Source organism: Callospermophilus lateralis, chromosome 3 (assembly GCF_048772815.1).
Source record: "Callospermophilus lateralis isolate mCalLat2 chromosome 3, mCalLat2.hap1, whole genome shotgun sequence".
Taxonomy (NCBI): Eukaryota; Metazoa; Chordata; class Mammalia; order Rodentia; family Sciuridae; genus Callospermophilus; species Callospermophilus lateralis.
In genome coordinates this window covers 3,719,830-3,732,455 of record NC_135307.1, presented here as the reverse complement: position 1 = coordinate 3,732,455, position 12,626 = coordinate 3,719,830, and the positions used below count along the sequence as shown (strand labels likewise).

The window sequence follows — 12,626 nt, the reverse complement described above, 5'->3', positions numbered from 1 at the left end:
AAACTTTCTGCTGAGAACTAAATACTTATTTCCTCAAGGGGAAACTGGAAAGAAATAGATTAACTCTGTCAGACATTTTAAAAGAATTGTGGCACCCCTGCAGCGAAAGGCCTGTGCATGCTCTGCATTTCCTGTCTTTGGTAGAATTATTTAGCATCCAAATAATTCTGTCTTTATACTAATAACACTTAGCATGCTCCTGTTTGAAGAACGGGATGTTCAGTAACATGAATGTACAATTAATGATTAGCCACAAGCATGCAAAAAGGTAAGTGGTAATTGAGTTAGTCATCATTTTTATTTTACTGAGGATTGGATTGGCGAAAGGCTTTAAAAATGACAGAAATTGGCTAATACTCCAATATAGGAGACAAGCGTATAATCCAAACCTACAGCCTCATTACGTTTGAATTTTTCAGATATTAAGATGTGAGCAGCTGCAGAACAGAAGTGTTTTAATATTTTTGGAGAATTGAAGAGTAAACAGTGTTCTATCTAAAGCCACTTCCTACTAGCACTGAAGAAGCACCTCTCACTGTTTTCCCTAGAGCACTGCAATAAGAGGCATTCTGATTTCATTAATGTTTTTGGTGTTGACAATCAAGAGGCCAAAAATACTGCTGCCTTTGGAATCCACACTTATGAGGCAGGAAGTCTGCCTTTAAGGACCACAGTGTGCTTGTGCTTATTGGGAGCAGGAAGGCCAGGCTGCCAGTTTTTGTGTTTACAAAACTGATTGGTCACTGGAAGGCTCTTTTAACTGTGAGAAAAGTGCTTTCTTCCTGCTGGGAATTCCACTCCTTGACTATTTCTCAGTTGATCTTCCTCGTTGTCAAATTTTCCCTTGGACAGAAAATGTTGTAATTTAATGCAGAGTTCAACTGATAGCCTTATTTCCTTTCAATTGGAAACCCATTCTTCTGTGGGTGAGGTACAAAACCCAGAGCCACTCTGGTCCAAGGCATGGAGGTGCCCAGGTGAAGAGGTGGGAGGACAATGTGGCATGCTGCCCAGCCCTGTGCATGCCCATGTCCTCCCAGAGAAGCACACAGCACTGGCGCAGGCTCACTGGTGACTAGAAAGTACTCAGATGTGTTCGCTGCATGATGTGTGTGTTCAGGACAGTGTTGTGCTGCTGTGTAAGATCTCTCTTCTCTTCTCCACTTCTCTTTGCTTCCACACTCTGTTCGTTGAGGCTTCCAACTGAGTATGAGAGGAACGGGCGATATGAGGGCTCAAGGTGAGGGAAATGATTTCTATCTACTTAAAACTTTTTCTAGTGTTTGCCTCATTTCTGTGGCAAAGGTGACCTTTTCTGAATGCTTTGCAGCCTAATCCTGCTGGTCCTTGGAGAGGACTTGTGAGGTGGGCCTGGTACAGAGCCACACGAGGGCGCTGGCGTGCTGCAGAAGCCTTCCCAGCCACTTTTGAATTTGCTTGTGTATTGAGTGCATGGCTGTGTTCAGGCCCTGCGCCTGGTGGGGAGTGTGGGGGTGGCCCTGGACTTCTCCCTGGCTCCTCACATGGTTCTCTTCTCAAGGAACAAATATAGAACACTGAGTAGAATTTTCATTTTTCCAGATATATTTGCCTCTTCTAAGATGATTATAGAAGTCATATTTTGCTTTTTGGTTTTATGTGGCTATCATTACGTGGATATGGAGTCACAGATGGGCCTAGGACTGTCTCTGTAGTTGTAGGTCTCCTCCACTTGGCCTGCTTCACACCTGTCACCACCATGCTATGTCAGGACCTCCTTAACCCCTTTGCTCCTCCTGGTCTTTCCAGGGTGAGCTCTGGTGACAGAATTCAAGGCCCTGAGTGCTGGTGCAGCTATCCTGTTGAAGCAGAGTTAGGGTGAGCACCAGACAGCCTCCCCCGGGCCTGCTGTCCCAGACTGGATCAGATTCTTGCTGTACAAATTCATTGCCTATCCTCTATAGGAAGGGGATGATGGGACCAGCCTCCTATGCCAAGCAAGATGAGGCCCACCATGGCAACTGCTGAGCAAGGGCCTCGGGCTGTCCTGGGGTACTACTGTGCCTGTTGCAGGCAACCTGTGCACTCTGCCCCAGGAACACATCCTATACTTCCTGCCTCCATACCTTGGGTTTTTCTGCTCAAAACAAAACTCATCCTTGGCTGAATGGTATTTTGTTGAAATCCCATTTAGGGGCTCTTCAGAGCGCTCAGGCTGCCCCCAGCAGGCCCTTTCTTCTTGTCCTGCCTGGTCTCACTGTCTTGCCAGGCTGGATTCCCCTCCTGTGACCCTCCAGCATCTTGCCCTCCCTCTCCTGAGCTGATGCTGTTTCCTCAATCACAGTCCCAAATTGTGAGAGCTAGGGCTCTCTTTTATGACCTTTCAAATATCTCAAAACAGAATTTTAGCATGTGATCTGAATAATCCACTCACTGGGTAGATCATTCCTGTGTGGCACAGATTGAGCTGAAATTTGTCATTTTTCCATCTTTTCCACTAATAAGATTGTGACATCTAAGAATTCTTCCTTTTTTCTTCTTTGGGAATAAGGAGATGAGATCTCTCTGTATTGCCCAGGCTGGTCTAGAACTCAGAGCTCAGGTGACTCTCCTGCCTCAGGCTTCCAAGTAGCTGGGACTTGCAGGCACATGCCACCAGATGTTGTTTTTGTTTTTAACTATGAAATTGGAAATTTAGCAAAATGGAGAAAAGGAAAAACATTGGAATGGAAGTGACCATAAGGATGGCCAACCTGGCCGTGCACTCAGCATCTGGGGCTGTTGACAGGGAAGAGTGATTGTGAGCTGTAGGCGTGGAGTCCCCTGGTAATCCTGAGTATAGTTTCTGCCACAGTCATGGTGAGCAGGACTAGATTAGCAGCGCAACAGTGGTGGGTTAGGCAGAGTGGGAGGCAGGCCACCAGTACTTCCCAGGCACAGGCCTGGGCCTTGTCTTCACTGTGCTGATTCCAAGGACTCTGCTGAGTAAATCACTCTCTTAGTTTTAGTCAGTAGAGGGGCTGGTGAAGACTTTTCAGCCAGGTAGATTCTTGTGCATGTGGCTTCTGGTTGGGATGGTGGGAACAGATGAATACTTCCTAGCAAATGCAAGTCTGCACAGGCAAAGGGTGGAGGTCATTGTCATTTTGTGTTGATGGTAGAAAGGGCTCGCTGTCCTGTACAGTAGAGAATGACCCTGCCCCTGTGCATTCCAGTCGCAACGTCCATGCTGAGCCGAAGGATGAGAACAAAGAAGCAAAGCCTCGCTCCCTGCGCTTCACCTGGAGCATGAAAACCACTAGTTCCATGGATCCCAGTGATATGATGCGGGAAATCCGCAAAGTGCTGGACGCCAATAACTGCGACTATGAGCAGAGGGAGCGCTTCCTGCTCTTCTGCGTCCAGGGTGACGGGCACGCAGAGAACATGGTGCAGTGGGAGATGGAGGTGTGTAAGCTGCCGAGACTGTCTCTGAATGGGGTCCGGTTCAAGCGGATATCAGGGACATCCATAGCTTTCAAAAATATTGCTTCCAAAATTGCCAATGAGCTAAAGCTGTAACCCAGTCACTATGGTGTAAATTAAGTAGCAATTTAAAGTGTTTTCCTGAACACTGATGGAAATGTATAGAATAATATTTAGGCAATAACGTCTGCATCTTCTAAATCATGACATTAAAGTCTGAGGACAAGCGCACGCCTGGGAGCGGAGGCTGGCCTTTTCTACAAATGCACTACATTAAAGTCGTGTGACCCGTGCCTCTGTCTTGTTTCCATTGCCCTGGAGTCAGCGTGTGACACCATCTGCACATGTCTCCTTGTTGGTGTGAGTGGAAGGTGTGTGTGCAAGGAGTGTATGTGGAAACATCTCCTTACACTAGCAGCCAGTGTTGTTACTAGTACCTCTGTGGGAGATCATTTGGTGCTAAAACATTACAATTGCCAAGGAGGAAAATACTGAATTACTGCTAAGAGTTAACCTTAAGACTAGTTGATATTAATACAGGTTTACAGTTCATGCCTGTGGTTTTGTGTTTGTTGTTTTGTGGTTTTTTGTTTTTGTTTTTGTTTTTTTGTTTTTTTTTAGTGCAAAAAGGTTTCAATTTATAGTTGTGAACATTGCTTGTGTGTGTTTTTCTAAGTAGATTCACAAGATAATTAAAAATTCACTTTTTCTCAGTAAAACTTGCATTGTCTCCTAATACTGTATTTAAGACTTAGATTAAGGTAGCCCCTAAAGCACATTCCTTGCCCCCATCACCAAGGTGGGTAAAAGCCAAGGAACAGATCTGCAGGCTCAGGGCCACTTTGTCCTCATCGTAGATCCTGGCATTGAATCCCTTTTCTCCCCAGCCTTCCCTATGCGCTGAGAGGGAGGGTACTTGAGCACACCCTGCAGTGGAGAGAGGCTGGCTCAGGCAGCCCTGAGTTGATTTTCGTACAGTGTATGATGTCCCTCTTTCCTTCCTCATGGATCACACATCAGTCCTACAGCTTTTTTTATAACACCTACATGGTCATGGAGAGGAGGTAATGAACTTGTCACTTAGTTTAATGCTTTAGTGTCTTGGGGAAATTGTCACTTTAATCAGGGTGTTGTTTCAGATCCTGGGTTGGTTGTTGCCAGGAGTATGAAAGTCTGGACGGCCCTTCGGTCACAGGTACTTAACTGTCTGCCACAGACAGGGCACTCTTGTGCTGGACCCATCTGTGAACAGAAAACACAGACCTCTGTCGGACTGCAACATACATTCCAACAGCTGGTCAACAAACAAGAAGTAATGAGCTACTTAGTGCCGAATAAAAACTCAAAAAAGGACACCACAGAGCAGGCTGGAGGCTCCTGAGGGCCCCGCATTCAGGCTGTCGTGTCATGAGTAGCTCCAAGGGTAGGTGCAGGGCTCCTTGAATAGCAGCTTGTCCAGGCTGAGGCAGAGAGCACTGCAGAGCCCAATAGCCAGAACCCTCATGGCCTGGAGCAGAGATGTTGGGACAGCACCAGGATGTCAGTGGGCTTTGTGGGCTATTGTAGATGCTCTTACATGGGAGCTGCTGGGGATTCTAGCCAGAGTGGCATGCCTTCAGTGTCCAGGGACTGCTCTGGAGCTATGTTTGGAATTCATCTTGGGCAAGCGAGGAAGAGCCAGGAAAGCCCTGCGGAGGTTGTTGGCAGTAATGGGCGGGAGGTCATGCTGGTCCAGGCAAGCGTGGGCCCGCTGCAGATGCTCACTGGGCTCTGTATGTGCTTTGAAATAAGAGACAACTGCATTTCTCTTGGATTGGATCTGAGGTCAGTGAGAGGGAAGAACAAGGGTGCCGGTGTGGGTTTTGGTCTGAGTAGCTGGAGGAAAGAAGAGTGCTGCTGTGAGTTTAAAGGGGGAAGGTGACTGGAGGGAGCCTGGCGGAAGGGAAGAGTCTCAGGACAGCAGGTCTGCACACTGGAGTTTGAGGAGCCTTCAGAGACATCAAGCAGGCAGTTGTGTGAACCAGCCAGGACCACCCAGGGCCTCTGCAGGTCGATGGGAAGAAGAAGCTGAACCGGCCAGCCACTCACCCATGACCTAGTGGTCAAATGTGTCATGTCTCCAGAACTATCTAGCCTGCTTAATGGAGAATGCCAAGCCCCTGGTGCTGTGTTTATATTCTACTGACTTACTGGACAAGAGGGCAGGGTGCTGTCCAGGTACACAGGGCCTCTTTGGGAGGTCCATGTGCAGTGTGCACCCCCTGCAGTCTTTCTTGGTCACTATCCTTCCTCTGGGCAGGCAGCCATAAATCATTTCCTCAGGGCAGAGGCTTCTGAGCCACTCTGAAATCCAGCACTGTGGGGCTGGCCCCAAAAAACACTGCAGTCACCCTACGGACACTTGTGCAAATGGGCTTGTTTAGAATGGTTTTCATCTTACCATTCACAGGGCCAGTGGAACACTGGAAGCTAGACTTGAAGGAAGTGTGCTCACCATGTGCCCTGGTGAAGTGTCCCCTCCTCACATGCACGCAGATATTCCACGGTCTTTGGTTGCTTGTCCTTGTGGCTGCATTTCAGTATGTTGCTGCTCACATGAGGAGTCCTCGGCTGTCTGTAGCTTGCTTGAAGTCTGTTACCAGTTGGTGTTGGTGTGATTTTAAGGGTGGTTATGGCCTCCACCTTCGGTATCACTGAGGAGCCCAGGCTTGCCTTAAGATTGCACATCAGAATATGACATTTTATTTTTTAAAATATATTTTTAGTTGTAGATGGACACAATAACTTTATTTTTTATGTGGTACTAAGGATTGAACCCAGTGGCTCCCACCACTGGCACAACCCCAGCTTCAAGAGAATATTCTTGAATAAATTAAAAGTCATTTGAGACTTAGACAATGCCACTTTTCTTTGTTGACCTCTCCCCTGGAAATCTCAGCTAGCAAGCCATAGTCCTGATTCTGATGACCCAGCAAGCAGAGTGCTGTCCTAGTCCTGAGAACAGTGCTCACTGGCCAGTGAATGCAGACTTCCTCTCCAGGTGAGGTGAGCCAGAGGAGCCAAAATGGCTTTCCTGCAAGGGGGTAAAGTGGGGCTCTAGGGCCTCTTCCTCTCACCACTAGGGGTGATGGCAGAACCCTGAGGCAAACCTGAGGGGCCCTTGCTGTGAGCATTCAAAGCCTAAGCCTAGAAGCCCAGAAGGTGTGGATAGCAGCGTGAAGTCTCCATGGGGAATGTGTGAACAGTGACCATGGCTGTGGAATTCGCCCTGGGCTGTTGCTGCCTGGTGAATGGCCACACAGTGACCCTTGGCAGCCCACAAGCTCGCATTTCAGACTGGAGGAAGGGCTCGCAATATGCTGCTCTTGTCATTTTTTTTAGTGTTTTTTGTCTGTCAGTTGTCGGTTTTACAGTTTGACAAGCCAGAGTCCCTTAGACCACGGGGCCCACCTTTAAGTAGGGGAAGTTGTCGAGCATCCTGGGAGTATGCAGAGGACTACTAGGAGGAGGCAGGTGTTCAGGACGGCTTGAGGCAGAAGGGAAACCAGAGGGGCTAGGGCTGTAGCATAGTTGGTGGAGCGCTTGCCTAAAGCGCATGAGGTACTAGGTTCGATCCTCAGTACCACATAAAAATAAAATAAAGGTATAGTGTCCATCTGCTATAAAAAAAGATATCAATTTAAAAAAAAGAGAGACAGCAAAGTGGATGTTGCACAGATGCCACTGTGAATTCGAAGCAGGAAGGCACTCTTGGCAGGAGGTGAGACCCAGCCCAGCAGAGGCACCATGCCTCTCTGCTCAGCTGCTGTGGCTAGGTCTGGGTGGCAGGAAAGCCACAGACAGTGATTCCATTCTGCAGCAGGACCACTAACATGCTTCACCCTGTTAAAGTGAATGGGTTTAAGGCCCCTGGGTTCAGTCCCAGGCACCACAAAAGTCAAATGAATTAGAATGGCCTAGTGATTGGGGTGTGTGCCATGGGCCTTGGTAGCCTGGTTTCCTGATACCCACTTGGAGACCACCTACATGACTGAAACCCCCTAGGTACAGCTCTAAAAGTCAGGATAATACTAATCACATTTGACCCAGGGCCGCTGGGCAGTCCACCAGGCAGGTGGCATGTGCTGTGCAGAGCTCCTGGCAGATGGTAGTAGGCTCCCACAGTATCTCCTACTGCATGGATCATGAAACAGGGACCCATGCCAACCTCTTCCCTCCTAGCCCAGCCAAGGCACTGAGGTCTTGGGCGGCACACTCATGACTTTCAGGGGAAGACTGCCAGAGAGGAGTCTTGATGAGGAATGTTCCTGTGTCTAAAGTGGACAGTCCTGCTGTCTGAATCAGCATGCTAACAGGACTGTGCTGCCCTCCCTGCCCCAGGTCAGTTAAAGAGTGAGCCTGGGCAGGAGTGAAGACAGGCAAGGATTCCTGGGCTGTCTGCTGCTTTGCTTCCACAAGCAGTCACCTTTGTAAACTTAGAGACTGCCTACCGCCCTCCCCAGCCCTGGCTAACACAGGGTCAGGAAGCCCTGGGAGGCAGGTCTTCAGCTCTTCTGTATCCTGAGTACCTTGAGTAGCACCCTGGCCCTGAGTGCAGAATGAGCAACTGTGTTTGCAGAAGTCTTCACGAGGCCCAGGAGATCTCTGGAGAGCACAGGACAGCTTTGGTGACTGGCAGTCAGAGCTGCCCCTGCCACCAACAGGCAGCAGCTGTGGGGGATTAGGTCTGGCTTCTGGCCCAGCCACCATCTCCACCAGCCCTTCCTGTCTGGCAACTGGCTGAGGCCTTGAGACCGGGACAGGAACTAAGCAGGGTACATCCAGCTGCCAGTATCGCTGATGCCCACAGTCCTTCCGCCCAGGTCAGTCACACCACCCAAGTCCCAATGGTGACTTCTGTGGATATAGAGTAGTTGATCCTGCCTTGGGATGACATTTACCATCAGCAGTCCTCTGGGGGTTAAGAACATTTGGCTTAGCACTTTAGTCTATGCCCCATGCTCCAGAGGGTCACTGTCATGTGGGGTTTGGATTTCAACCCAAGAACAGAATAGCAGCCAGCCTCTTTGAGCCCAATCGGCCACGGTCTCCCGCAGTGGCCTTACTTCTGAGTGCTTTCTCGGATAAACCAAGCTATGCCGGGGAGCCTGTGCATGCCTCCCACCACCTGCCAGAGACCAGAAAGGTGGTCCTGAGGTTCACCTTGGGACGTGGATGTCAGCCTGGCTGGATGCTCTGCTGACTGACTGTGGCCTACCTTAAGTGCTTGGTTGGCAAGGCTTCCAGCAGCCTGGGTGTTCATACCAATGGATCCCAGCTGTGGGGAAATAAATGTCTTCTTACCCAGTGAGTAGAAGAATCGGGGGTGTCAGTGAACCAGATTGAGACTTATGGAAAAGGAAAGTCACATGATCCTTGACCGTGAGAAATCCCTGCCTTTTGCAACTTCCTGTTTCTTCATACCCTATCCTCTGAACCCACCCAGGAGTTTTTAAGTCAGCCTTCCAGACCCACCCCCAAGCAGAAGGGAAGTCTCCAGCTGCCCCTCTTTAGCTTATTTGGTACTCAGCAGCACCCCAGGGACCTGGGAAGTTGGGCTGCTTCTGCATTTCCTGAAGCACTGCACTTCCTGGACTACCCTGGGGGTCTTCTGTTCTTGGGGGCTTTAAATGGTCGAGGTTCAGGTATTTGAAGGTTAAATTGTGCTCCTTGAGGCTGGGGCGGGGCTCAGTGGGAAGTGCTTGCCCAATATGCAGGAGGCTCTGCATTTGATCCCAGGATCCAAAATAAGATGCTCATCCCCTCCCTGAAATTTAGTTTCTCCAAGCTAACTGCTACTCTGGAGGACCCTGTGCTGGCTAGGAGTACAAAAATAAACAAAGTATAAAACCCTGTCATTGAGACACCCAGTCACCCAAGGCAGAGGAACACAGAGCGCCATGGGCATCAGGGGGCTGTGGGGGAGGCCTGCTAGGTGGGGACAGGGGAGAGGAGACAGGTGCACAGTGGGTAGGGCAGGAACAGCAGGTGGAAGGCAGTGCCAAGGGCCTGTCTCATGTCCCACTTGGGCTGTGTGGGCAGTGACACCTTGAGTTCCCAGGCAGCTCCATCTTGTCGCCATCCCAACAGAGCATGTTCGAGACAGTGCACTTCTGCTGGGGGCTTCAGTCCCCATTACCTCACCAGGAAGCGACCCAATGTCTAGGGAGCAGGGCTTTGGCCCTGCCAGTACAGGACAGACCCCGCAGCATGGAATAGGTGGGTCCTGGGTCTCACCTGTACCATAGCACCTCCTGGAGCAGGGGCTGCAGGGGCGTGCCTCATCCCCTCCTCCTCAAGGGAGCCGCTGCCCATGTGGGTGGTGCGAGCTCATTCTCCCAGCAGCCAAGTTCTGCATGGAACTGAGCTGGGAAAGAGCATGTGCAGTCATGCCTGCAGACACAGCATCGTGTCCTGGGCTGTGCACTCCGGGCTCCCTCACCCTGCTCCCCTCCCTCCTTGAGCCAGGCTCTTTATACAGAGCTCCCGTGGCCCAGGCCTCAGCCCCAGCCTGCTGCCCACTGCCCTGTGTACCTGAGTCCTCGCTCGTTCTGTGCACTTTGGAGGACCAAGACATGGGGAGGAGGTGCACGCCTGTCAGAGTGCTGGGAGTTCCTGTGGTCCAGGACAGCCACACTGCCCATCCTTTGTCCCAGTGTTTATGGAGGGTGTGTCTTGCAGGTGAACCAAACTGCGACTTTGGTGAAAAAACAAAGTCCTGTATATAGTCAATCCTCCACTAGTCCAGGGGAACAAAGGAAAGCAGTTAGTGCCTTGTTCCTCCTTCTGGTCTCCAGGAGAGGGGCTAACCTCTGGCCCCTCCTGCTGCTCCAAGATGGACCCTTGTTGCTGTGACTTTGGGGCAGTTGCTTAGCTGGTCCCTGTCAAGCCAGCGCTTCAGGTCTTGATAAGACCCCACATTCTTTCTTCCTGAGAGAGTCAAGCATCTGAAGTGTTATTCAATGTTTGGGACAGTTGATGAGTACTAAGGAGCTGCCAGGCTCACACCTGTAATCCCAGTAGCTCAGGAGGCTGAGGCAGGAGGATCTCGAGTTCAAAGCCCGCCTCAGCAAAAAGTGAGGCACTAAGGAACTCAGTGAGACCCTGTCTCTAAATAAAACACAAAAATAAGACTGGGGCTGTGGCTCAGTGGTCGAATACCCCCGAGTTCAGTTCCCAGTACAAAAAAAAAAAGTATGAAAAAAACTAGACTTTAGACTTCACTTTTGTTAGTTTTTGTGGTGCTGGGGATGGAACCCAGTACCTTACGCATGCTAGGCAAGTCCTTTACCCTTGAGCTACATCCCTGACCCTTTTTATTTTTTTGTTTTGGGACAGTCTCCCTGTGTTGCCCATTCTTGCCTGGAATTTGCAGTCTCCTGCCTCAGCCTCCTAAGTAGCCAGGGCTGCAGGTGTGCAAGGGTTGGTTTGGATTTGCTGTAAGTCATATTTTGCGGACAAACCTTGGCAGTGCTGACACCAACCACCTGTACCAATGTTGGGTGCAGTTTAGTTTGGTAGGCCAGGGCAGTGAAGGAGGACCTAATTTCTGCCCAACTGAGGTCAGCAGTGTAAGAGTGTCTCAAAAGCAGGAAGAATTGACAGTGCACACAGCTCAAGGACAGCGAACTTGGGGCAAACAGGGCAGTCTTTCCCGGAGGGCTTTTGGACAGATTGTGGGAAAGAGAGAGCTGACATGGAGTCCTGCCCAGGTTAGACACAAGGCCAAGGAAACCAAGCCTGACCTTGGAGCCATCAGCCATCCAAGCCATCCTGCAAGGGGATGGGCTAGGCTGGGACTCCAGAGCCATGCTGAGCATCCTGTGCTTCTGGAGCCACGGGTCTCTGCTCCACCTAAATTCCTGACAGATTCCCCTCCCTGCCCTACAGGATCCAGAACTAGGCCCCACTCTTCCCAGTGGCAGAGCAGGATCACAGCCCCAGTCCCTCACCCCCCCAGGAGTGGTGCAGGCATCTTGTGAGTTCCACCAGGCAGGGCACCCTGCTGCTCATAATACCCCCTCATCCTAATTCTCAGGTTGTTGGAGGTTTCACCACCTGGCCAGGTGTTGGGAACGAGGGTGGTTAAGCACTAGGGCTTTGTGACTGATGCAGAGGGCAGAGTGACCACAGAACATCAGCCAACAGTGCCAGAAGAGTGAGTTGCTGATAGTCATAATTTGACCCTGTCTGGCTGGGTCTTAGGGTTAAGTTTTGGGTGGTGGTCAGCACGTCTGGACCCAGGCAAGACCTCCTCCTCCTCCTCTTCTCCTCCCTTCAGCAAGGCAGAGCCGGGTATGCAGAGCCAAGACGTGGGGAGGAGGTGCACAGGCCAGTCACTGTGACCATAGAGCCACACTTGCAAACCAGTACTTTGGTGTCTGGACCACAGGCAAAAAGCCCTGTTCTCTAAGCTGAAATGCCCTCCCGGGAGTTAGAAACCCCACAGCCTGAGGAGGACTTGCTATCCATCAGAAGATTGTTTCCTTTTTACCTGTGGATGGAAATGCAGTTGGAGTGCGTGTGAGTACACACCCACCCCCTCAGGGCACTCTAGGAGACATGGTAAGTACCAGGCTGGCCCAGAAATAGAAGAGCAGAATGAGTAGCAGACCAGGCAATTGCAGCCTTCCAAGCTGCTGTTAGGAGAAGCGGTCCCACCCATGAGAAGTCTGGAATGTTCAAAAGTCATAGAGCAGCAAAATGAGCCCAGGACTTGGAGCCAGATGTCTCACTGAGGACTCAGAGCCAGTCTTTTCTCCTCTCTGAGCTTCAGTCTCCCTGGCTGGGGGGCATAGTGAAGTCCTGTGGCTGCTGCCTCAGTAAGCTCCCATGGGCTGTGACACATGGCAACTATTTTTTTTTTAAAATACCATTTTAGAATCTATTTTGAGGGCTGGGGGTGGAGCTCAGTGGCAGAGCACTTGGTTAGCATGCACAAGGCCCTGGGTTCAGTCCCCAGCACTGCCAAAGAAAATTTTATCTTGGCTTATATAAGGAATACATGTTCACTGTAGAAAATTTGGAAAATGAAGTATAAAGAAGGAAATCACCTGTTACCCCACCACCCACAGCTGACAACTGTCGCGGGGTTTTTCCACATACTCTGTGTGGGATCTCAGGGCACGAGCTGTTTTATAACC

At 50.3% G+C, this 12,626-nt stretch overlaps 1 protein-coding gene across 10 annotated transcripts in view; it reads left to right on the top strand.

Moving 5' to 3' along the window:
- The window catches only part of Mark3 (microtubule affinity regulating kinase 3), a 104,137-nt gene extending 99,974 nt beyond the window's left edge, over positions 1-4,163 (top strand). For 7 of the 10 annotated variants that reach the window (XM_076849583.2, XM_076849579.2, XM_076849577.2 and 4 more), the window contains 2 exons: positions 1,196-1,240; positions 3,195-4,163. In XM_076849583.2, coding sequence (XP_076705698.1) covers positions 1,196-1,240; positions 3,195-3,540 — 391 coding nt within the window. In that variant the 3' untranslated portion in view covers positions 3,541-4,163. The remainder of the gene's footprint in view (positions 1-1,195; positions 1,241-3,194) is intronic. The other 3 variants (XM_076849581.2, XM_076849580.2, XM_076849578.2) reach the window with 1 other exon arrangement.
- The last annotated feature ends 8,463 nt before the right edge of the window (positions 4,164-12,626 follow it).